At 43.0% G+C, this 22,914-nt stretch overlaps 2 protein-coding genes across 2 annotated transcripts; both read right to left on the bottom strand.

The window, feature by feature from the left end:
• Window positions 1-1,592: 1,592 nt before the first annotated feature.
• On the bottom strand, window positions 1,593-7,551 carry LOC110360871 (coagulation factor X-like). Its single transcript, XM_065059175.1, has 6 exons — window positions 7,486-7,551; window positions 7,203-7,335; window positions 5,552-5,686; window positions 4,447-4,697; window positions 3,636-3,753; window positions 1,593-2,955 (listed from the first exon to the last, which is right to left on the bottom strand). Exons 1-6 carry the CDS (start codon window positions 7,534-7,536, stop codon window positions 2,408-2,410), a joined length of 1,236 nt encoding a protein of 411 aa, XP_064915247.1. The 5' UTR covers window positions 7,537-7,551; the 3' UTR covers window positions 1,593-2,407.
• A 2,496-nt stretch (window positions 7,552-10,047) lies between these two features.
• F10 (coagulation factor X) lies at window positions 10,048-22,512 on the bottom strand. The gene is made up of 8 exons (XM_021291587.2): window positions 22,289-22,512; window positions 19,770-19,930; window positions 18,241-18,265; window positions 15,502-15,615; window positions 14,200-14,340; window positions 13,121-13,371; window positions 12,207-12,324; window positions 10,048-11,419 (listed from the first exon to the last, which is right to left on the bottom strand). Exons 1-8 carry the CDS (start codon window positions 22,356-22,358, stop codon window positions 10,872-10,874), a joined length of 1,428 nt encoding a protein of 475 aa, XP_021147262.2. The 5' UTR covers window positions 22,359-22,512; the 3' UTR covers window positions 10,048-10,871.
• Window positions 22,513-22,914: the final 402 nt, after the last annotated feature.

Here is a 22,914-nt window from a genome sequence, read left to right as displayed (position 1 = left end):
CTCAGGTTTCTCTATTCCAGTCTAAAGAACCCTCATTTTTTCAAAGCCCAGTGCCTCATGCACAAGAGTCTCTTGCCCAGACACATCACCTTGGACTAGGCCTGAGCAATGTCCTGCCTTTTTATTCTTCATGTGAGTCCTTTCCAAAGCTTCAAAGCGATTGCGCTCTTTACTTACCATTCTTCCTTTCTTCCCTTTCTTCTCAGGACTGGCTTTTCCTTGAAAGCTGAGGGAGTCTGAGCACTCAAGGGGAGTTCAGAGCATCTCCTTCCAGCATCCCTGGTAAATGTCGGCTCTTGCCTAAACCAGCAGTGTTTGCTTGCCATGAGGGGTTCTGGTATTTTTAAATCCACCAGTTAACTCAGCAGCTGTGTGCTGGACCTCCTGCACGGAGTTTACAATCTATTCAAATTTGACCATATGAAATTACCCCCAAACAATTACATTAAAAAAGTGTACTTTAATTCTTTCTTTTCCTGCAGGCCCTAGAGCTGGTTATGGGTTTTGGCAGGAGGCCAAGATGCAAGCACATCTTTTGTTCATGTCCTGTCAGCATGGCTGAGACACCTTTTACAGAGTGAGGAATAAAGCCCTTCTGCCTTGGGCACTACAGGTACCACAGCACAGGAACCAGTTTCACTTGTAAAAGACAAACAAACTCTGAATGTAAAGCCCAAGGATGGACTCTACCATATTCTGCAGAATAATGACACTTTTAAGCACAGTCACATTGCACACACACAAAGATGGTCTTTTGTCACCCTCTTGCCTTAAACCATCCTTGTGCCTGCTCTGAAGGTGCTACTTGGCTTCATAAGGACATATATACATGCCACCTAGTAAAACCCAGCTACTGGCACCACGGCCAGAGGAAGGTCCTCAGCCACCCCAACAGCTTGTGTAGTCAGTCCAGTAGGAATTTCACTTCAGTCCTCAAGCGTTACTGAAATAGAATGTCCTTAGCATGAGTGCGTAAATAGCATTTGGGTAGCACCTGGGCTTCGGGCTGTGCCTTTGAAGAGGGATGTCTCACCCTGATGGAGCACAGGGCAGGCCAGCAATGAACATGGGACAAGAGGTTAGAATGTACAAACAGGAATCCAGTGGACAGAAGTCAGGGAACAAACATCACTGAACAAACAGTGAAGTAAGCCTGCTGAGTGTCCATAGAGCTGGAGACCATCGCGCTGGGGTAACTGACCTGCAGTCCTTCCTGCCCATGTTTACTGCTGACTGCAGCAATACCTCGCTGCTGTGCAGAATTATATTCCTGATTTTTCAACCTGGTTTGCACAGATCAGATTGTAGTACCCAAACAGATTATGTGTGGGAATTCATTGGTTGACTTTGCCTCTTTCTAAGAAAATCAGTATCTTGGCATCTAACTTGCCATTTGAGAACCTCTAGTCCAGGGAAAGCCTTTTAATTCCCCCCTCCCTTCTCCACCTCCTCATCAGCCTTGACATAAGGCAGGTGAAATGCGTCACATGTATTTGCTCAGGGTAATTCACTCTTTTTTATTCTGAAATGAGATTTTGTCCCCAGGTATCTGTAAGCTGACTGGAGGGAATAAAAATACTTTAAAAAAGAGCAAAAAAGAATAAAAGTTTTATTTCAATGGCCTGTGTACATCAATATTGCACCTTACAGAAACACTCAGAACAACTCCACATGCAAGGAGCTTTCCGATCCTCACCCATACACCATCCAGAACATGATACAGAAAAAAGTGAACGTGCACATATTTTCTTTCTGATGAGAAGAAGTGTTCAAATTAAACTAAAGTGAAGTACAATCCATGTAATGCAAACCCCCATTTTAACTGGCTGCTATGACCTAAGCGGGCAATTCTGTGGAACGTGTGATTATTTAGCATCACATGTTGAATACTTACTTGTGTCTCAGCTTTTACCAAGTGAGCTTCCCTGTTCCCTTAATCTTCTAAATACTTCTGCAGGTAGAAGCTAAATAGCTCAAGTAATAACAAACTCCCTCCTCAGACAGCTGCTTGCAATGTGAGGCTTAACTGCAGTCCTGTCCTTCCCACTTTCATCATGATTAGTGAAGGCTCATGTTATGTCCAGGAGCCTCTGGTGGAAGCACTTGGGCAAACAGACAGGAACCAAAATGGCAAAATAAAAATAACCAAACAAGCAAACCAAAGAGCCCACTGAACATCCATTTGGTCTGGGGAAAGTCCCTCATTGTCTAAATCCAAAACACCACCAGCAGTCCACACGTACACACTTAATGCCGGGACTAAAACAAAAAGAAGCAGCACCATAACTTTAAGGAATCAGCTCTCAATACAATTTTAGCAGATGTGGACAGAAAAAGAAAAAAAAAAAAGAATAAAGTTGCCATTACAGAAGCTGCATGTTGTATCAAAGGACCAAGAGCCACAGCACTACAAGCTTTGTCTCATGCCCATTCTTACCCAGCGTAAGAACCTGGACAGTTTGGTGTAGACACCATATTTGCCTTTCTTTGCACATCCTTCTCCCCAGCTCACAATTCCAGTAACAAAATAGGTATCCTTATATCTGGTTACATGGGGACCTCCACCAAATCCTTGACAAGCATCTTTTTGCTCTGTTTCATAACCAGCACAGAACATATTTTCTGTTATCTCATAATTAGTGGATTGCTTGCAAGTGTTCCTATCCACATAGGGCATTTCAAGCACTTTCAGTCTTTTGGATATTTCTCCACCTTCAAATACACGCCCAAAGCCACTGACCCTCCCAGATCTTTGGTTCATCAGAACTTCATTAGCAAAGTCTGCTTCAGGGAGGCATGCTGCGATAACATACTCGGAAAATGTTATAGGTTCCTTTAGCTTTATTAAGGCTATGTCACTATCGTAGGTCTTGTCATTGTATCTAAGGTGAACAAATATTTTATCCACGGTATGCATTGTTTCAGACTGTTCTTTTGTTTCTCTGTCCACTTCGCCTGTGCAAGAGTAGTAAAAGGGTCATTAGTATGGAGAGACCAAAAGAAATGAAGAAAAACCTTGATGAAGAAGAAGAGTAGTATACCCATCTAACACCTTGCCTGAGCCTTTATACTGTACAGGTAAACTGAAAGAATGTTTTGCGATACTTAGCAGCAGCACCTGGAGCAGTTTCATTTCTGAGCTTTTGCCTTATGGAGATTTTGGTACCAGTTTGCATAAACGCATAAACCAATTAAGCTAATCTAAAGCAGCTTTGGGTGGATGCTCTTACAGGAGCTTGGGCGTGGTTTATATCATGGAAGAGAAACTGGTCTAAGTCAAGACTAAAACAGGGCAAATATACAATTTTGTTGATCCGATGCCTCAGAAGTAAAGTAGCCTTGCTTCTCCTTCCTCTCGTCCATGAATCATAGCATTCCTGAATATTCTGCAGAAACAAATCTGTATGCTTCCCATGTGGCAGAAAGTGACACAGCCTTATCACCTTCGACATCAGCTGCCCTTCTCATTACAAAGCACTTTTCCCAGAACAACAAGATGTTGCAAAAAGCAAAACAAAAAAATAACAAACCATAACAAATAAAATAATAGAAGTACACCTCACACAAGATTTAGAGAACAGAGGATTAGTCTGCAACACATGCTCAGACATCACAGGAGTACAATAACCACTTACCAACAACCACTTTGATTTCTTTAGATTGGTTCACACATTGAGCTGCAGTAAGTACAAAATATTCATCCAAAATAGTTCCACCACAAAACTCTTCCCCTTCCTCATTTAACAGAACAGCCTACGAAAGAAAAAAGTAACTGCAGAATTAAGAAGAGGAGTTTGATTTCAAAGAGCCATAAAATGATTTTCCTCCACACTACATACATGCTTATTACTACAACATGTACAACTCTGCAGGTATCGCCAGTATCACATATGCTCACATCTATGCTACAGACTGGGACGTGCTGCTATGGAGTCTCAATTGTCTTTATGTGACATAGATGTTAGGATTCCATATCAGCTCATTCACGGTGCTTAGTGAAATATTTCAGGACCACCCCAAAAAATTTCTGTCCAAGTTCTGTTCCTGTGTAACGCCCTGCTTTAGTGTCCTGAATACAGGAACTTGTTTTGGCTGGTCCAAACTCGAGAGGAAAACTTAGATATGAAAGCGTATTTGTGAAGCAAATGCATGCTTTACCTGACATGCTACCTAGAGGGACTGCTGGCAAGCAGAACTGGACCGTAACCTACAAAACCGGCACTGGTAGGCCAGCAGGACACAAAAGCCCTTCACTTCAAACTTTAAGGCTGCAGTTTGCAGAACAGCGCATCTCAGTGCTCAGGTTCACACAATTCAGCTACCTCCTGCTACACATGTTGTAATAAGTGGGTAACATTCAGAAGGCAACCAGGTTAAGTGAACAAGTGCACACTTTCCCACAGAAACATGTTCCACTTACACGCAGAGCACAAACACCAGATTTACCTGCCACGGACATTCGCCAAGACGACACTCATCACCACCTACTATCCTGGTATCGACATAGGGAGTCTTGCCGCTTGTTTCATTGCCAGGACGGAGAGTTGGGCTTTCTGTGGTAGTCACAAAGTCCTCCTCCAGACTGGCTCCATTTGTTTGAGAGACATCTTGATCACTAGTTATGCTGCTATTGTCAGTGGGCAAAATAACTGACCTTTTTTTCCTTTCCACAAAAACTTTTCCACAAGGATACTTGACTGTAAAGGAAAAAATGTTAAAATTAGAGAAAGACAGACACAGCAGCACAAGTGGAAAATCCTTAACAACACCATCTCACAGTAAATCAGTTAATGCATTTGTCTTCTTTTCAAAACTCCAGCAGAACCTTGGCAGATGCAACAATGGAGGAAGATCAGATGTTTTGAAAACTGAAAGTCATTTTGTAGTCCTAAAATTTGTCCATAGGTTCAGTCTCTGTGTTCTGTTTTCTGTGTCACTGTTTTCAAACTACTTATAATTCATTTTCAATTGTTTACCATGCTATACTCATGTACCTGTTCTTACTAAAACCATCTTAATTAGGAAACTGAGTGAAGTATTTTATTTTAGGAATAATATGGTTCATGACAGCAATTTATTATTATTTATAAAGGACATAAAACCCAATATCATGAGTATATGGCTGACTTATCCCTCCTCCTAGGTTTGTTGAGATGCAACAGAAATATATAAACGTAGATAGCATTAATCGGAATTACTTAATGTCATCAATTACTATTTGATTAGGTAAACCAAAATCTGAAGCAGAAAAGTTCTGGTGATCTGCTATTTTTTATGAAGTGTAAGTGCTCAAGTAAATGAGATACAATTGCAAACTCTTTTCTCCTGTCAACAGCAGCCTACTCAGGTAATTGTGTGAGAGACACCTGGCAAAGGGTTCCAAATCAGCCAGATTCAGATAGTCCATCACATGCCTCACACATGGAAGGCTTTGGAAATACCAATCATTTGGTCTCAGTGTTATGTCATGTAGAACACTGATGGCTGAAATACTTTAACTGTGAAACAATTCGCACCACCATTGCTATTTGTTTATTATGTGGATCCATACCTGTTGAAACACAGTGTTTGCCATCCTCTGCTAGAACATACCCTTTTGCACAGGAACACAATACATCCTGCTGTGCACTTTTTTTGCAGAACTGCTCACAGTCACCGTTGTTTATTTTGCAGTACTCTGGTATCACTATGAAAGAGGATAGTTTGGAGAAAAACTGTAAACAAACACTGACTTCAGAGAAGATTTTGAACTTCACCCAATTTAGCCGCACCTTTAAAATAGGATCTGTATCTCCACCTGTAAAACACCTGAAGCACATCGTTAGTGGCTAACCTTAGCTTATGCCTTACAGCTCAATCACATTCACTGCCTGAAACACACTTGCTAAGTCCATGTGGGCCCAGTGGCCGTATCAGGGTGAGCTTAAAAAAGCAGAGACAAATGACAGTGGAAGAATGAATAAAACACTAACACAGGAGTCCAGATATTCATAAATTCTCACACAATTTCTCCATCCTGCCTTAAAAAACTCAGCTCCTCATCACTCCCCTCAGTTCTGTGAGTTGCCACATTCTGGATGGAACAAACACTATAAATGAAATCAATCCAAACCGGCAATGCTTCTCATACATATCATCAGTTTTGCAATCTGGTTTTGGTGGCTACTGTATGACAGCATGTACACAAGCCTTTTTTTGTAGGAAGATAAAGCAATACCTCATGGTCAGAATACACATCATTTACAATGAAGGTTGTAAACGTAGACAGAACATTTCTATGTTGCGACTACCATCTAAAGGTATTAACCTTTTGCCCTCTTGCATTTCTCTATAATTTCTGCATAATAATGACAATTCAGCTTTTATTTTTCAAATTGTTATGTCATCCCTTGTGCGTGTCTTTTGCCTGTGATGATGTTCATTTAAAGAAACAAACACCAGCGTATGAATTAGCAGATAGACAAAACAAACAGAAAGACCTGCTAAATTAATGTGTGCAAACCAAATTCCTGTTTTGTGTACTTACAGTATCAAAATTGTTCCACTGAAGTATGAGCTTGAACTTCAAAAAATTAGCTCATATCTCATGTTCCCTACATCTGCGCTGCAGTCTCCCACATTCAAGAAGTATTTCTGCAGCCTTTCTTTGTTTCTGTGACCTGGACACAACTGGCTGGTCTGATTCCAAGGCCCCAGCTGCACATATCTCACAAACTCAGTTACAGGACAGTGAGGCTCCAACATCAGAGACAGGTGAGAAACTTCCTCAAGTGGAGGTGTGATGTTTGTGGTGAGATTTAGACAACCACAGTGGGTGATAGTGGGGTTCTGGTTCCTCTCTGCGTTGTTAAACCTTGTGAGGTTCATTTTGGTTACCCAATAGCTCATGAATGGACAATAAGGATTATTGAATTATCACATCTCTTGAGGACATGAAGAATGCCACACCATTTGTGCTGTCAGTTTGAAAGACCGCTGTACTGACATATTAACCCCCTATTTTACACTGACACAATTCAGTTCAAAATGGCCCTGGATATTACTGCAACGCAGCAGACAAATGGGAGCAAGGCAGGTGAGAAAGCAAAGCTACTGAGTTTCCACTCATGTCAGCCTGGTCCACAAGGCACAAATAATGTCAAATAATTATCAGTGTGGCTTAGGCAAAGCAGCACAAAAGCAAGATAAAGCAAAGGCTGTACCTGTCGGCACCATCTGGAGGAAAACGAGGACAATGGGAAGAAGCCACATTGTCCTGTGATGACCTGCCATTGCCATTCTCCAAGCTCCCTGTGCGTCTCCCACCGGTTTCTCTGCAGGGTTCTGGGGCAGCTGCTAAATGAGAAACAGTGCAGTGCAAAGGTCATTAACTCATGAGAAAACAAAACAGAGATCTAAGAGCAAAGCCTGGGCTCAATGTCAGCACCGGATAATGTTAAACAGCAGAATGATGTGTGGTTGCATGGTTAAACTTGGTTGTACTACCAAAATTCCACATCCCAGACTGTCACTTGCTGTTTTCCTCTGCAGGACCATGGTCTGCTACTATCTTTTCCCTGTCCAAGTTGGAAGGGACCTTTAAATATCATCTAGTCCACCCCCCCTGCAATGAGCAGGGACATCTGCAATTAGATTAGGTTGCTCAGAGCCATGTCCAGCCTGGCCTGGAATGTCTCCAGGGATGAGGCTTCTACCACCTCTCTGGGCAACCTGGGCCAGTGTTTTACCACCTTCATTGTAAAAAATATCTTCCTCATTTCTAGCCAGAATCTTCCCCCTTTTAGTTTCAAACCATTAGTCCTTGTTCAACCACAACAGACCCTGCTAAAAAGTCTGACCCCATCTTCATTATAGTCCACTTTGAGTACTGAAAGGCCACAATAAGGTCTCCCCGGAGTCTTGTCTTCTTCAGGCTGAACAAAGACCTGCCTCCCAGCTCTGGTAATGCCTTGGGAAGAAAGTAAATCAAAGTAAATCATAGAGTTATTCAGATTAGGAAAAAAAAAAAAAAAAAAGGAAAGTTGAGACTTTTTCTTTCTGGGTTAGCCCAATAAAGTATTGCACAAGGTTTGGGTCTCTTTCATTGCCAAACCACTGTCATTTAAAGTGCTTTAGGCAGGGTGAACTGGTTGTCATGCTTGTAGGTGAATCCTCTGAACCCAGTAGTGATGGTGAGGAGGCATCCTCTACAGATGCAGCAGGCTGGATGTGGTCTCTGAGATGCATAGAGTCTATTCTGTCACAAGCACCAGGCCAGACCATAATCCCACAAATTCATCAATTTCTGGATGTTTTTGGGTTTTTTTGTCTCACACTGCTCCATGGGAACACCACTTGGCAGGACTTTGTGTTTGGGAGGCCCTACGTATAAAAAACAATCTTGTCAGGTGAGGCACCTGTGCAAAGGAGCAGTAAAGAGGAAGGAAATCCATGCTTGTGATTACTGTGCTAGTGCAGTCACATATGCAAGACTGCAACAGTCACCCTTTGCTTGAATTGCTGTCGTGGAAGCACATAATACTGCAACTGGCCAGACCTCCAGAATCACACAGCCCAGTTTATTGAGCACACAAAGGATCAAGTTTATCTCCATCATTCTTGGCATATTGGCCATGGCTCCAGGAAAAGAGCCTTGTGGGTGATTTCTTACAGTTGGACAAAGCACCTGCCAAAGTGTTTTCCTACCTTACTGTATGTTACCACAAGGAAGGCCAACTTGTCCACCTTCGCTAGGGCAGTCTCCCTCATGCTGCACAGCTGACCGCTGGTTACCTTTCCTGCTCTGAAAGGCAGCCAACACAGGAGATTCCACTGCCCTCCAGACAAAATGGATAGGAGGGCTTTTCTAGTCAACAGTGTTAGAACGTTTTCCCTGGGACCTCCCTGGAACTTTCTTGCTGCAACTGATACGTGCTATGTCTTCTGATCTTCACCACGGCCATGAAGATCTCATTAGTCCCTACATCTCTGCAGCAGCCTTTTGCACACACTAGGCCGGTTGCTGCGTTTCTCCTCAGGTTTCTCTATTCCAGTCTAAAGAACCCTCATTTTTTCAAAGCCCAGTGCCTCATGCACAAGAGTCTCTTGCCCAGACACATCACCTTGGACTAGGCCTGAGCAATGTCCTGCCTTTTTATTCTTCATATGAGTCCTTTCCAAAGCTTCAAAGTGATTATGCTCTTTACTTCCTTTCTTCCCTTTCTTCTCAGGACTGGCTTTTCCTTGAAAGCTGAGGGAGTCTGAGCACTCAAGGGGAGTTCAGAGCATCTCCTTCCAGCATCCCTGGTAAATGTCAGCTCTTGCCTAAACTAGCAGTCTTGCCTTAAACCATCCCTGTGCCTGCTCTGAGGATGCTACTTGGTTTCATAAGGACATATATACATGCCACCTAGTAAAACACAGGTACTGGCACCATGGCCAGAGGAAGGTCCTCAGCCACCCCAACAGCTTGTGTAGTCAGTCCAGTCGGAATTTCACTTCAGTCCTCAAGCGCTACTGAAATAGAATGTCCTTAGCATGAGTGCGTAAATAGCATTTGGGTAGCAACTGGGCTACCAGGAATCCAGTGGACAGAAGTCAGGGAACAAACATCACTGAACAAACAGTGAAGTAAGCCTGCTGAGTGTCCATAGAGCTGGAGACCATTGCGCTGGGGTAACTGACCTGCAGTCCTTTCTGGCCGTGTTTACTGCTGACTGCAGCAATACCTCGCTGCTGTACAGAATTATATTCCTGATTTTTCAACCTGGTTTGCACAGATCAGATTGTAGTACCCAAACAGATTATGTGTGGGAATTCATTGGTTGACTTTGCCTCTTTCTAAGAAAATCAGTATCTTGGCATCTAACTTGCCATTTGAGAACCCCTAGTCCAGGGAAAGCCTTTTAATTCCCCCCTCCCTTCTCCACCTCCTCATCAGCCTTGACATAAGGCAGGTGAAATGCATCACATGTATTTGCTCAGGGTAATTCACTCTTTTTTATTCTGAAATGAGATTTTGTCCCCAGGTATCTGTAAGCTGACTGGAGGGAATAAAAATACTTTAAAAAAGAGCAAAAAAGAATAAAAGTTTTATTTCAATGGCCTGTGTACATCAATATTGCAACTTACAGAAACACTCAGAACAACTCCACATGCAAGGAGCTTTCCGATCCTCACCCATACACCATCCAGAACATGATACAGAAAAAAAGTGAACGTGCACATATTTTTTTCTGATGAGAAGAAGTGTTCAAATTAAACTACAGTGAAGTACAATCCATGTAATGCAAACCCCCATTTTAACTGGCTGCTATGACCTAAGCGGACAATTCTGTGGAACGTGTGATTATTTAGCATCACATGTTGAATACTTACTTGTGTCTCAGCTTTTACCAAGTGAGCTTCCCTGTTCCCTTAATCTTCTAAATACTTCTGCAGGTAGAAGCTAAATAGCTCAAGTAATAACAAACTCCCTCCTCAGACAGCTGCTTGCAATGTGAGGATTAACTGCAGTCCTGTCCTTCCCACTTTCATCATGATTAGTGAAGGCTCATGTTATGTCCAGGAGCCTCTGGTGGAAGCACTTGGGCAAACGGACAGGAACCAAAATGGCAAAATAAAAATAACCAAACAAGCAAACAAAAGAGCCCACTGAACATCCATTTGGTCTGGGGAAAGTCCCTCATTGTCTAAATCCAAAACACCACCAGCAGTCCACACGTACACACTTAATGCTGGGACTAAAACAAAAAGAAGCAGCACCATAACTTTAAGGAATCAGCTCTCAATACAATTTTAGCAGATGTGGACAGAAAAAGAAAAAAAAAAAAAAGAATAAAGTTGCCATTACAGAAGCTGCATCTTGTATCAAAGGACCAAGAGCCACAGCACTACAAGCTTTGTCTCATGCCCATTCTTACCCAGCGTAAGAACCTGGACAGTTTGGTGTAGACACCATATTTGCCTTTCTTTGCACATCCTTCTCCCCAGCTCACAATTCCAGTAACAAAATAAGTATCCTTATATCTGGTTACATGGGGACCTCCACTGTCTCCTTGACAAGCATCTTTTTGTTCTGTTTCATAACCAGCACAGAACATGTTTTCTGTTATTGCAAAGTTAGTGGATTGCTTGCAAGTGTTCCTATCAACATAGGGGACTTCAAGAACTTTCAGTCTTTTGGATAGTCGTCCACCTTCAAATTCACGCCCAAAGCCACTGACCATCCCAGATCTTTGGTTCATCAGAACTTCATTAGCAAAATCTGCTTCAGGGAGGCATGCTGCGATAATGTACTCGGAAAATGTTATAGGTTCCTTTAGCTTTATTAAGGCTATGTCATTATCGTACGTCTCCGCAATGTATTTAGTGTGAACAAGTATTTTATCCACGGTATGCATTGTTTCAGACTGTTCTGTCTTTTCTCTGTCCACTTCACCTGTACAAGAGTAGTAAAAGGGTTATTAATATGGAGAGAGCACAAGAAATGAAGAAAAACCTTGATGAAGAAGAAGAATAGTACACCCGTTCAAAACTCTTTGCCTAAGCCTTTATACTGTACAGGTAAACTGTAAGAATGTTTTGTGTTACTTATCAGCAGCACCTGGAGCAGTTTCATTTCTGAGCTTTTGCCTTATGGAGATTTTGGTACCAGTTTGCATAAACGCATAAACCAATTCAGCTAATCTAATGAAGCTTTGGGTGGATGCTCTTACAGGAGCTTGGGTGTGGTTTATATCATGGAAGAGAAACTGGTCTAAGTCAAGACTAAAACAGGGCAAATATACAATTTTGTTGATCCGATGCCTCAGAAGTAAAGCATTCATAATTCCTCTTCCTCTAGGCCATGTGTCACAGTTTTCCTTAATGTCCCTGTAGAAACAAATCTGCATGCTTCCAAGGAACCAGCAGTGTTTGCTGAAGAAGCACTGCTTGGATGAACACAATGCTAGCCAACACTTCGAGAACCTTTGTTCTTAATCATTTCCAATTAGCTGGCAAAGAAGAAAGGGATGCACCATTACCACCTTCCACATCAGCTGTTCCTCTTATTACAAAGCAGGTTTCCCACAATAACAAGAAATTACAAAAAGCAAACTAACAGCAACAAATTAACATACCATAAGAAATACAGTAATAGGAGTACATCTCGTATGAGATTTAGAGCACAGAGGATTAGTCTGCAACGCATGCTCAGACATCACAGGTGTACAATAACCACTTACCAACAACCACTTTGATTTCTTTAGATTGGTTCATGCAATGAGCTGCAGTAAGTATAAAATTTTCATTCAAAATAGTTCCACCACAAAACTCTTCCCCTTCCTCATTTAGCAGAACAGCCTATGAAAGAAAAAAGGTAACTGCAGAATTAAGGACTTTAACTTCAATGAGCTATAAATAGCAATTCATTTCTCTGCAGAGTACACACATGCTTGTTAGTAGAACATGTACTACTTCACAGGTGTCTCCTAATTATCACATACACACACACACATGCTATAGACCAGCATGTACTGCTATGGAGTCTCAATTGTCTTTACATGACGTAGATGTTTGGCTTCCATGTCACCTCATCACAGTGCTTAGTGATATCTTTTAGGAACAAGACATTGACTGAGCAGGGGGAGTGCAGTCCCCAAATCACCTCATCCCTTGGACATGCCACCCCAAAAAATTCCTGTCCGAGGTCTGTTCCCATTTGACCCCTAGTTAGTGTCCTGAATACAGGAATTCATTTTAGCTGGTCCAAACTCAAGAGGAAAACTTAGAAAGTGTATTTGTGAAGCAAATGCATGCTTTACCTGACGTGCTACCTAAAGGGACTGCTAGCAGGCAGAACTGGAAGATGATGTGAAAAAATGGCACTGGTAGTCCAGCAGGACACAAAATCCCTCTCTGCTGACAGGTTAAGCAGCACCATCTAAAATTGTACAAAGCCTTTCATTTCTAAGTTTAAGGTTGCAATTTGCAAAACAGCACATCTCAGTGCTCAGGTTCACACAATTCAGCTACCTCCAGCTACAAGTGTCATACTATGTGGGTAACATTCAGAAGGCAACCAGGTTAAGTGAACAAGTGCACCCTTTCCCACAGAAACATGTTCCACTTACACGCAGAGCACAAACACCAGATTTACCTGCCACGGACATTCGCCAAGACGACACTCATCACCACCTACTATCCTGGTATCGACATAGGGAGTCTTGCCGCTTGTTTCATTGCCAGGACGGAGAGTTGGGCTTTCTGTGGTAGTCACAAAGTCCTCCTCCAGACCGGCTCCATTTGTGGGAGAGACGTCTTGATCACTAGTTATGCTGCTATTGTCAGTGGGCAAAATAACCGACCTTTTTTTCCTTTTCACAAAAACTTTTCCACAAGGATACTTGACTGTAAAGGAAAAAATGTTAAAATTAGAGAAAGACAGACACAGCAGCACAAGTGGAAAATCCTTAACAACACCATCTCACAATAAATCACTTAATGCATTTGTCTTCTTTTCAAAACTCCAGCAGAACCTTGGCAGATGCAACAATGGAGGAAGATCAGATGTTTTGAAAACTGAAAGTCATTTTGTAGTCCTAAAATTTGTCCATAGGTTCAGTCTCTGTGTTCTGTTTTTTGTGTCACTGTTTTCAAACTACTTATAATTTATTTTCAATTGTTTACCATGCCATACTCATGTACCTGCTCTTGCTGAAACCATCTTAATTAGGAAACTGATTGTTTTATTTTAGAAGTAATATGGTTCATGACAGCAATTTATTGTTAGTTATAAAGGATGTAAAACCCAATATCATGAGTATATGGCTCATTTACTCCTCCCCCAGGTTTGTTGAAATACAACAAAAGTGTACAAATGTAAACAGCATTAATCTTAATTACTTAATGTCATCAGTTACTATTATGCTAGGTTAACTGAAATCTGAAGCAGAAAAGTTCTGGTGATCTGCTATTTTCTATGGAGTGTAAGTGCTCAAGTAAATGAGATACAATTGCAAACGCTTTTCTCCTGTCAACCGCAGCCTATTCAGGTAATTGTGTGAGAGACACCTGGCAAAGGGTTCCAAATCAGCCAGATTCAGATAGTCCATCACATGCCTCACACGTGGAAGGCTTTGGAAACCAAATCATTTGGTCTCAGTGTTAAATCTATGTCATATAGAACACTGATGGTCGAAAAGACCACTGCTCTTCTTTTATGACATGGCTCCATACCTGTTGAAACACAGCGTTTGCCATCCTCTGCTAGAACATACCCTTTTGCACAGGAACACAATACATCCTTCTGTACACTTTTTTTGATACTGCAGAACTGCTCACAGTCACCATTGTTTATTTTGCAGTACTTTGGTATCACTGTGAAAGAGGAAAGTTTGGAGAAAAACTGTAAATAAACACTGACTTCAGAGAAGATTTTGAAGTTCACCAAATTAAACTGCACTTTTTAACCAGGATCTATATCTCCACCTGTAAAACACCTGAAGCACATTGTAGGCACATCGTTAGTGGCTAACCTTAGCTTATGCCTTACAGCTCAATCACATTCACTGCATGAAACACACTTGCCCAGTCCATGTGGGCCCAGTGGCCATATCATGGTGAGCTTAAAAAAGCAGAGACAAATGACAGTGGAAGAATGAATAAAACACTGACAGAGGAGTTCAGATATTAGTAAATCATAAAATCGTATAATCATTTGGGTTGGAAGAGACCCTCAAGATCATTGAATCCAATCATTAACCTAACTCTGGCACTAAACAATGTCCTTAAGAACCACATCTATACGTCTTTTAAACACCTCTAGGGACTCAACCACTTCCCTGGGCAGTCTATTCCAGTGTTTGGCAACCCTTTCTGTGAAGAAATTGTTCCTAATATCCAATCTAAATCCTCACATGATTCCTCCCTCCTGCCTTAAAAAGCTCAACTCCTCATCACTTCCCCTGGTCCTGTGTCTGAACTTCAGTTCCACACCCTCCCCTCTTCTTGGCTACCCATACATGCTCCATAGACACCATGTGGGTAGCAGTTGTATGCCACAGAAGTCAGACTCAGGAAGGATTTATATGCAAAAAAAAGTATTCCTTGCAAAACTGAAAAAATCTCTGCATTGTCTACTGAAATCTACTTTCTTTGTTTCTTCACTGCTGCGAGCTGAGCAGGGAGGCTATACTTCTGAGCTTGCAATAAAGACTCTTTGACATCAGTTATACAAATCCTGTGCTTCTTAGTTTTACCGTCATGTTTGGGGGCTCCAAGTTCATGTAACGAGACACTATCATAATTGAGAAGGCTTTCTTTGGAGCAAGTGCAACTTCGGAGTATTCACTGACACTATCCAGCTCTAGAGCCACTAGGGCTCCATGTTTCTGGCACTATCCTCCAACTCACTGTTGACTGCCATCCTACCCTGCATTTTTCCAAGAGGCAAATAATACTCATTAAGAAAGAGCTAACTCTCTGTATTTCAGTTCCCTGGGAAATTCACTGCCACAGTTCTCTAAAGCAGAAACCTACCAAATTCGCAGTTCCTGCCTTGATAACCATCCAAGCATGAGCAAGTGTAGGAACCAATTCCATCTTTACACTGTCCACCATACTGACAAGGATTTGAGCTGCACTGGTTTCCATCTACAAAACAAACAAATAAACAAAGTATTGTAAGAGCGTAAGTATTTTCAGTGAACTCTCAAGGGGTGACAGTGTTAATAAATAATCTTTCATCTTTTCTTTTAAAACATACGTCCCATGAGTTGCCGCATTCCAGATGGAACAAACACTACAGATTAAATCATTCCAAACCAGCAATGATTCATATACTCAACCTCAGTTTTGCAATCTGTTTTTGGTGGCTGCTTTAGAACAGCTTGTACACAGTCCTTTTTTTTTTGCAGGAAAATAAAGTAATACCTCATGGTCAGAGTACACATCATTTACAATGAAGGTTGTAAATGCAGACAGGACATTTCTATGTTGCAACTACTATCTAAAAATATTAACCTTTTGGCCTCTTGCATTTCTCTATAATTTCTGCATAATAATGACAACTCAACTTTTATGTCTTGAAAGGTCATCTCATCCTGGTGCATGTCTTTCGCCTGCTGTGCTGTTCATTTAAATAAACTGACACCAGCTTATTCATCAGAAGATGAACAAATTAAAACAAAAAATGCTTTACAAAGCCCTGTTAAATTGTGTGCAGGCCAAATTCCTGTTTTGTGCTGCTTACAGTACCAGAATTGTCCCATTTTATCCATTGAGGTATGTGCTTGAGCTTAAAACCATCAGCTCTTACGCCACACTCCCCACATTTATGCTGGGAGCTCCCATATTTGAAACTTATTTTTTCAGCCTTCCTTTCTGCCACCTGGACACACCTGGCTGACCTGACTCCAGGTCCCCAGCCACATGTATCTCACAAACTCACATATAGGACAGTGAGGCTGCACTGTGTTTGGAAGCATGTTCCATGTTTGTACCCCACAAAGGTATCTCACTCCTGCACTGGTGCTTGCTGTGATGATCTCTCCCATCCTGTCACCTGCTGTAATAGATTTGTTCACCTACCACATGACCGTGCTGGGTTCTTCTGTACTGTTCGATAAGAAAAGGAGGATACCCGGAGAAGTGACACTTGCTTAATAATTAATTGGTTTAGATAACATGTTCTTCAAATTTCTGTGTTTTACCACCTGTTCTGCTCCTGTTTGGAGCAGATGGAAGAACAGCAATGCCCACAGAGGAGACAAGATGCAAGAAGCTGCTCATCCTAAGGATCCAGCTTCCCACTTGCATGGTGGCTCTGGCCTGTGACCTCATCTGCTGCAGCTTTATCTGCCACAGGGTGCATCTGCTGGGCTTGGTGTACTGTGCTTGCACCTCAACATCCCTTACATACCTGCTCATGGCCAAAAACAACAGTGCTCCAAATGCTGTGGCTGCATGGTCCACCACAGTGGCATTGAAGACTGACATGAGACAACCATTTACCAAAAGTAAGGCAGACCCAAAGCCTGCAGCACAGCTCCTGGTTTCTGCCTTCTCTGCAGTCTGTTCTGCAGTGGTCTTAGCTTAGCAACATCCTAATGTTAGAAAGCATACTTGCTTAGGTTTTCCCTACACTGTAGTTGCTGCCGTGGTAATGAGTTTAATATTAATATTGCAGAAAAGCATTGTAGAATCTCCTACTTAGGAAGTGAGGACAAATTGTTCTAGTGACTTGGCTGAGGGTAGCTGTGGTTTTCAATACTTCTGAACACCAATAAAGCATTCATGGATTGTGGTTTAAAATGTATGAAACTGGCATTTCTGCTAAGACCACTGGCGCTGATGTTCTGCTGCTGGTATTCTCATGAGGAAAAGGTTTGAAATTTTCCACTCCTGTTCACTGCAACATTGACGCAGCCTTTGCTTGAAATTTCAGCCTGTAGGTTGCAGAGTTCACCCCCTGCTTAGACTGTGAATTTGCATCTTCATGCAACTGTCTTCAATTTTCTGCAGGCTCCAAAAGACAAAGCTGAGCTGTCTGTGGTCAACGTTTTTAAGGTACTCCTCCTAACACGCAAGCTGGACACATATTTTCAGGAGAACATGTCAGCAAACACTAATACATTAAAAATCTGTCCTTGCATAGTGGTTGCAAACACTAGAATCCTAATAAATACAACTCAGACCTCAGGAGAAATTGAAAAGACTGATGGGTAGTATCTGCTAATCTACCTGCATATCTTTGTTGAATGTCAAAACAGTTCTGTAGCAAACACACCACATAAAATGCTCTGTAATACAAGAATCAATAACACTCTGGCATGGAAGGTGGCAGGAAACTGGCAAGCGACTGTGTGACACAGTTTAATACTTTGTGTTGGCTACAGGGCCACCCTCATCTATGACTCTTTGCATCTTGAGTTCCAGCTGCCCCTCTGGAAGACAACTGACTGGCAGAGTCACACACCCAATTTCTGCTCCTCACTGTCCTTTGCGTGCAAAGGGATGATATTCTTTTTTTTTGAGAGGACAAAGCTGCCTCCAGCAACTGGAGGCAGCTGAACCTTGCCTTTGAATGAAGCAACTGGGTTCACGCAAGAGCAAGGCAGTAAATGAGATTCCTTCTTCAGTGGCAACACAAAGTGAGGGTGTCCCATGGTGAAAAGAGAAGCAGCAAGGGTGCAGGAAGTGGTTACTTAAGAGGTGTGTCCTTTTAAACCTTGCAATAAGGCATCTTAATTCTCTAAGCAATCACAGAGTGTTTCTTACCTACATACACGTTCCAGAACTCCTCCTACAGATACGCGTGGGAAAAGGGAAATAAAAGAAGACAAAAAGAGTTAGATGAGAATTACTGAATTCTCCAGAAAAGTATTTGAATATTTGAGCTTTCATACAGAGGATACTTGTGGATAACAATTGCTAAAACAAATATTTAAGTTACAGGCACATACAATGCCTTGCAGCCTGCTATTACTATTTAATAAATTAAAACCATATGACCCACCTATAGTGCCCAGCTCTACAGAAACAAGTCTCATGCATTTTTCAGAAATATCTAAAACACCTTAAAGATTTCCTAATGTGACTCACTCCGCATAAGACACTTGATTTCTTGCATAACTGTGTCTTTCCAGCAGTTTTGACTGAATTAACTGACATTCCCGCAATGCCAAATTCTCAGTCTCCCTCCCCCTCTCCATACCCCCATGAATCAGGACCTCAGGAATTCTGAGATTTAAAAATAGTTTGTCTGATTTGTGTTCTCCTTTCCCTCTGCATGGAGGATTCAGGGCATGCTGTCTGTCCAAGACAGTCCTTGTCAGTGGCATTTGGTCACCAGGCAGAACAAGCTGTGCTGTTTCTGCTATAGATCAGCAACCCTTACACTTTGAAGTACCCTGGTGATGCACCCATGGCTCTCCACCCAGGTCGTCTCAGGGCCACTCCAAGAACATTCTGGCCATCAGGTAACACTACAGTGAAATGAACCTGACCTCAACTGCAGTTTCAGGGCTGTTCTGAACAACCACATAGCTACAGCCAATGTTCCCAGCTCCCCTCCACTACCAGGTCGCTTCTGGTTTTCAAATACTACCTGTTCTGCTGACCCCAAACCCCATAGTTGCCCCATGTCTTTAAGTCTCCTTTGAGCTTGCAAGCAGATTGCATTTCTGTCTAAAGTTAAGCAGCCATCAGGGTAGGGCAGGTGACACAAGAGTCACACATACAAACTTCATTCTGTGTGGGCAAATTACCACTAAGGCATATAAGAAATGTCCACAGGATACATTCTGTTGATTCAAATGCTGGAAAGAGACCCACAAAATTATAAGCACTGCAAAGTTGCTTGAGATAAGTTTGGCAATATTCTCCCATGTACTTCCATGTCAGCATTTGCCTTCTCAACCTTCCTGTGGACTCTCCACCTAAGAACTCTTCAACGTGGTCATAAGACTCAGCTATGCCACCCAGACAGGGTGAACAGATTTCTAAGATGGCTAGTATTAATTTATTTAAAGCTCAAATAACACACAATGGCAATTAAACCAATCAGAACAGGTAAAAGAATGAAGGCTTTAACATGGACTGTCATTGCAAGAGTTGAATTAAGACTGTTATTGTTTGTTTATGCCTTGGCAATTCCAACCACAGTCAAGACCACTGTTTATTCTTTGTGTTAAATGATTGGGAGTAACTTGTGAGTTTTGATGCCTCAGCGCAAAAGACCTCAATACTATTTTGTAAGCATGAAATATTAATATATAGACCTATGTTTCACATTAGTTCATCCTTACAGTTTTCTCCTGGTCTTCAAAGGCTTCTCTTGCTTCTTCTTTTGAGCAGCGTTCCTCATTGCATTCTCTTTCAATATTGCCTTGCTTCAATTCCTCCCAAAAAGAGTTTGCACGTTTTGTTCTTTCCAAGAACTTGTCAGCATTTTCTTTCTTGATGAATACTAGACAATAGATAAAATTATACAGGTGTCAGGTAACATTTGGTCATAGTAAAGAGTCATTAGAAATAAATGAAGTAGAAACAAAACCAAAATAGATCCTCTCACCATTCTACCTGTAAGCAACATTACCTGTGAGCTCAGTCCTCACACACCGACAGATCTCAGGATCTCTCAGAGCAGTCTCTCTCTGAGAATGAGCAGCTCCAGGACAAACTGTAGCCCCCCTCCAACTTCTCTCCTATTGTTTTTAGTCTTAAAAATAAGAAGATGCTGTTTGCTGCTGAGAGCTTATGTTTCTGTTGCTCCTGCTCAAGACTCCAGCCTTGAACAGGATGACTTTCCCTGAAGGCCATGGAGACTGCATTCCTTGATTTGGTTTTAAAACCTGACAACCAGGCAACATCACCATCTGCTCCAGGGACTTGTGGTGTAAAAAGTAAATGACACACAAACTCAAGATGCAGTAAAGTGTCTACTAACACATGAGAAAAGCTGTCTCACAGTCCAGCCCGTGTATGAGTTCTGTCCTTCACCACCCCAAATCCCACTGCACTGCCCTGGGGTCTTCCTTCCCTCTTAACAACACTTCCCAATTGCTTGCAAAAATGTTCCTCCCTTACTGATATGTGTGCAGGCAGAGCCAAGGAAGCTGTGTTCTAAGCTTTAACGAAGAGCAGAAGTAAATGAACAGCAGGAAAGTACAGCTTGAGGTCAATTCGCTGGGTTGGTTTATTTTTTTAAAAGCTTGGTGTCATGGAAATGTGAGACCTGCTGCTTTCAAGTTCAAGATGCAGGTAGTTGTTGATTTAAACTGAAGGCTCAGTGACATTAAATTCAGCCCAGCCACTTGGCTGCATGAACAATACTGTTTACTCTCCAGTGACTTGTGCACACATTACCAGATAGGAAAAACAGAAATAACACTGGAGTAAATAAATTGTCCATTACCCTGTAAAAAGCATATATTCTAGGAAGGTTTGCAGAGTTTGGAATTTTTAAATTTAAAGAGAATAAATGCTTTCCAATAACAGACTGGAGTGTGGAAGACAGTGCTGCAGAGCCGCAGATGGGACTTGAAGGCCAGTGGTTCATGCTCAGTGGTCAGTTTGCATGTACCTTCTGGAGCATTCTTCATGCAGCTCAATTCAGCAATAAATAAAGTTGCTGATAGTAATCATATAGACTAATATCCCCTAAGCGAACACAGAGGGGACTTATTCTGCTTTAACTAAAACTGATGCATCAGCCAGTGCTGTTTTTATTAACTGATCCCATAGAGCCCATGGGTACTTTGGTGTCCCACTTGTTCTGAAAAGGCTCCTTGCAAGGAAGGCTTACAGAAAGTGTTTGTAACTTGTAGCTCAGCAACTTTTAGTTCATTCACCCACTATCTTGTTTGCCCTTAAATCCCCCTCTGCAGTGACAGGAAAGTGACAGGATGCAGCCGGTGGAGTTATCGACTCTGTATGCCTTTGCCTCCACATCACCCATGTAAGAGGATGTTTTTGTAAACTTGAACCAGCCAATTAGTCTTCTGAGGCGGGACATTCTCTTTCCCAAGCTTTCTGTCATACTTCCTTCTTCGGAGCCATCAAGGAACAATAGGCATGGGTCAACTGAAGTAGGACGTTCCGAAAACGTGCGGAAGACTTCATTTTAAAGCCTAAGAGGGCTGACTCACTGAAGAGCTCACAACATTTGAAAAGCCACTTGGGTGGTGCTGCTCTGGACTTCGGTGTTGACCCTAGCTGCACAAACAGAGAGTGGGGGATGTGCTTCCCCTCTTCCCCCCCAGCGCCTCCATGGCCAAGTGCACCCAGCCCAGCCTTGGCCAACCTTCGCCTCACAGACTTGAGCACCTCAGACTGCCAGGGCAGCTGTCCTCGGTATTCCCATTTTATAGGGGGGAAATGGGAAGGGGCAGCAGCCTTGGAAAGGCATCAAGGCACCACAGCGGGACATAGCTCCAGCACCCCGAGGTGCCCCCTGGGAGCTCCCTGCCCTCGAGGCGTAGCTCACCCAGTTTTTGGTGGGGTGTGGGGAGCGGCACAGGTGCAGACAAGCCCTCTGCCAGTTTGGAAACCGAGCCCCCAGGAGAAGACAAGCCTTGGGGTGTTTGCTCCCGTTCCCCACCGCGGCTCCCCACGCAGGCAGGGACCGGCAGGGCCCGCTCCCTCGGGGGGGACCGAAGGGCTTTCCCCCTAACGCACCAAAGGTCCGACGCCCCGGCCTGTAGCGACGACTCGCCACCGCCTCCCGCGTTCCCCCGGCAGCCACTAAAAGCTGTGAGGAGTGGGGCACACCCCACCCCACTGAAAAAAGAAAAGAAAAAAAAAAAAAGAAAAGGTGCCGCCTTACCGTCTCCTTCAGCCCGGAGCTCGCCCCCGAGAGCCGCGCAGAGCAGCAGGAGCAGCAGCCGGCGGGCCATGGTGCCGCGGAGCCCCCGCTGCTGCTGCTGCTGCTGCCGGCCTTGCGGGACCGCGCCGCCGCCCGGCGGGACGGGACGGGACGGGACGGGACGAGACGGGACCGGAGCCGAAGCCTTCACCCGGCTCGGGCAGGGAGAGACTGAAGCGGCGTTGCTTCACCCTGCCCAGAAATAGCGGAAGCGCCGGGGAAGGGGGAAACCCGCCGCGGGATCTCTCAGCCTGGGAGGGCTGATGATGAGGCTCTTCTTAATTTTTGCTTTGTTTTGTTTTGTTCTGGTTTGGTTTGGTTTGGTTTGGTTTGGTTTGGTTTGGTTTGGTTTGGTTTGGTTTGGTTTGGTTTGGTTTGGTTTGGTTTGGTTTGGTTTGGTTTTTCTTTGCTTTCTTTTCTTTTCTTTTTGAACCTAAGGAAGCTGGCATTTGTAATTTTATGTTATTTGCAGGGGAAAATAAGTGAACCATCACTCCAATGAGCTAGAGCTGAAGTCGGCATTGCCCCATCCAGCGCCAGCAGGTGCGGGGCTCAGTGGCAGGCTGAACGGGGGCAAAGCCGGGCTC

This window comes from Columba livia, chromosome 1, assembly GCF_036013475.1.
Source record: "Columba livia isolate bColLiv1 breed racing homer chromosome 1, bColLiv1.pat.W.v2, whole genome shotgun sequence".
NCBI lineage: Eukaryota > Metazoa > Chordata > Aves > Columbiformes > Columbidae > Columba > Columba livia.
This window is presented reverse-complemented; position numbering and strand designations above follow the sequence as displayed.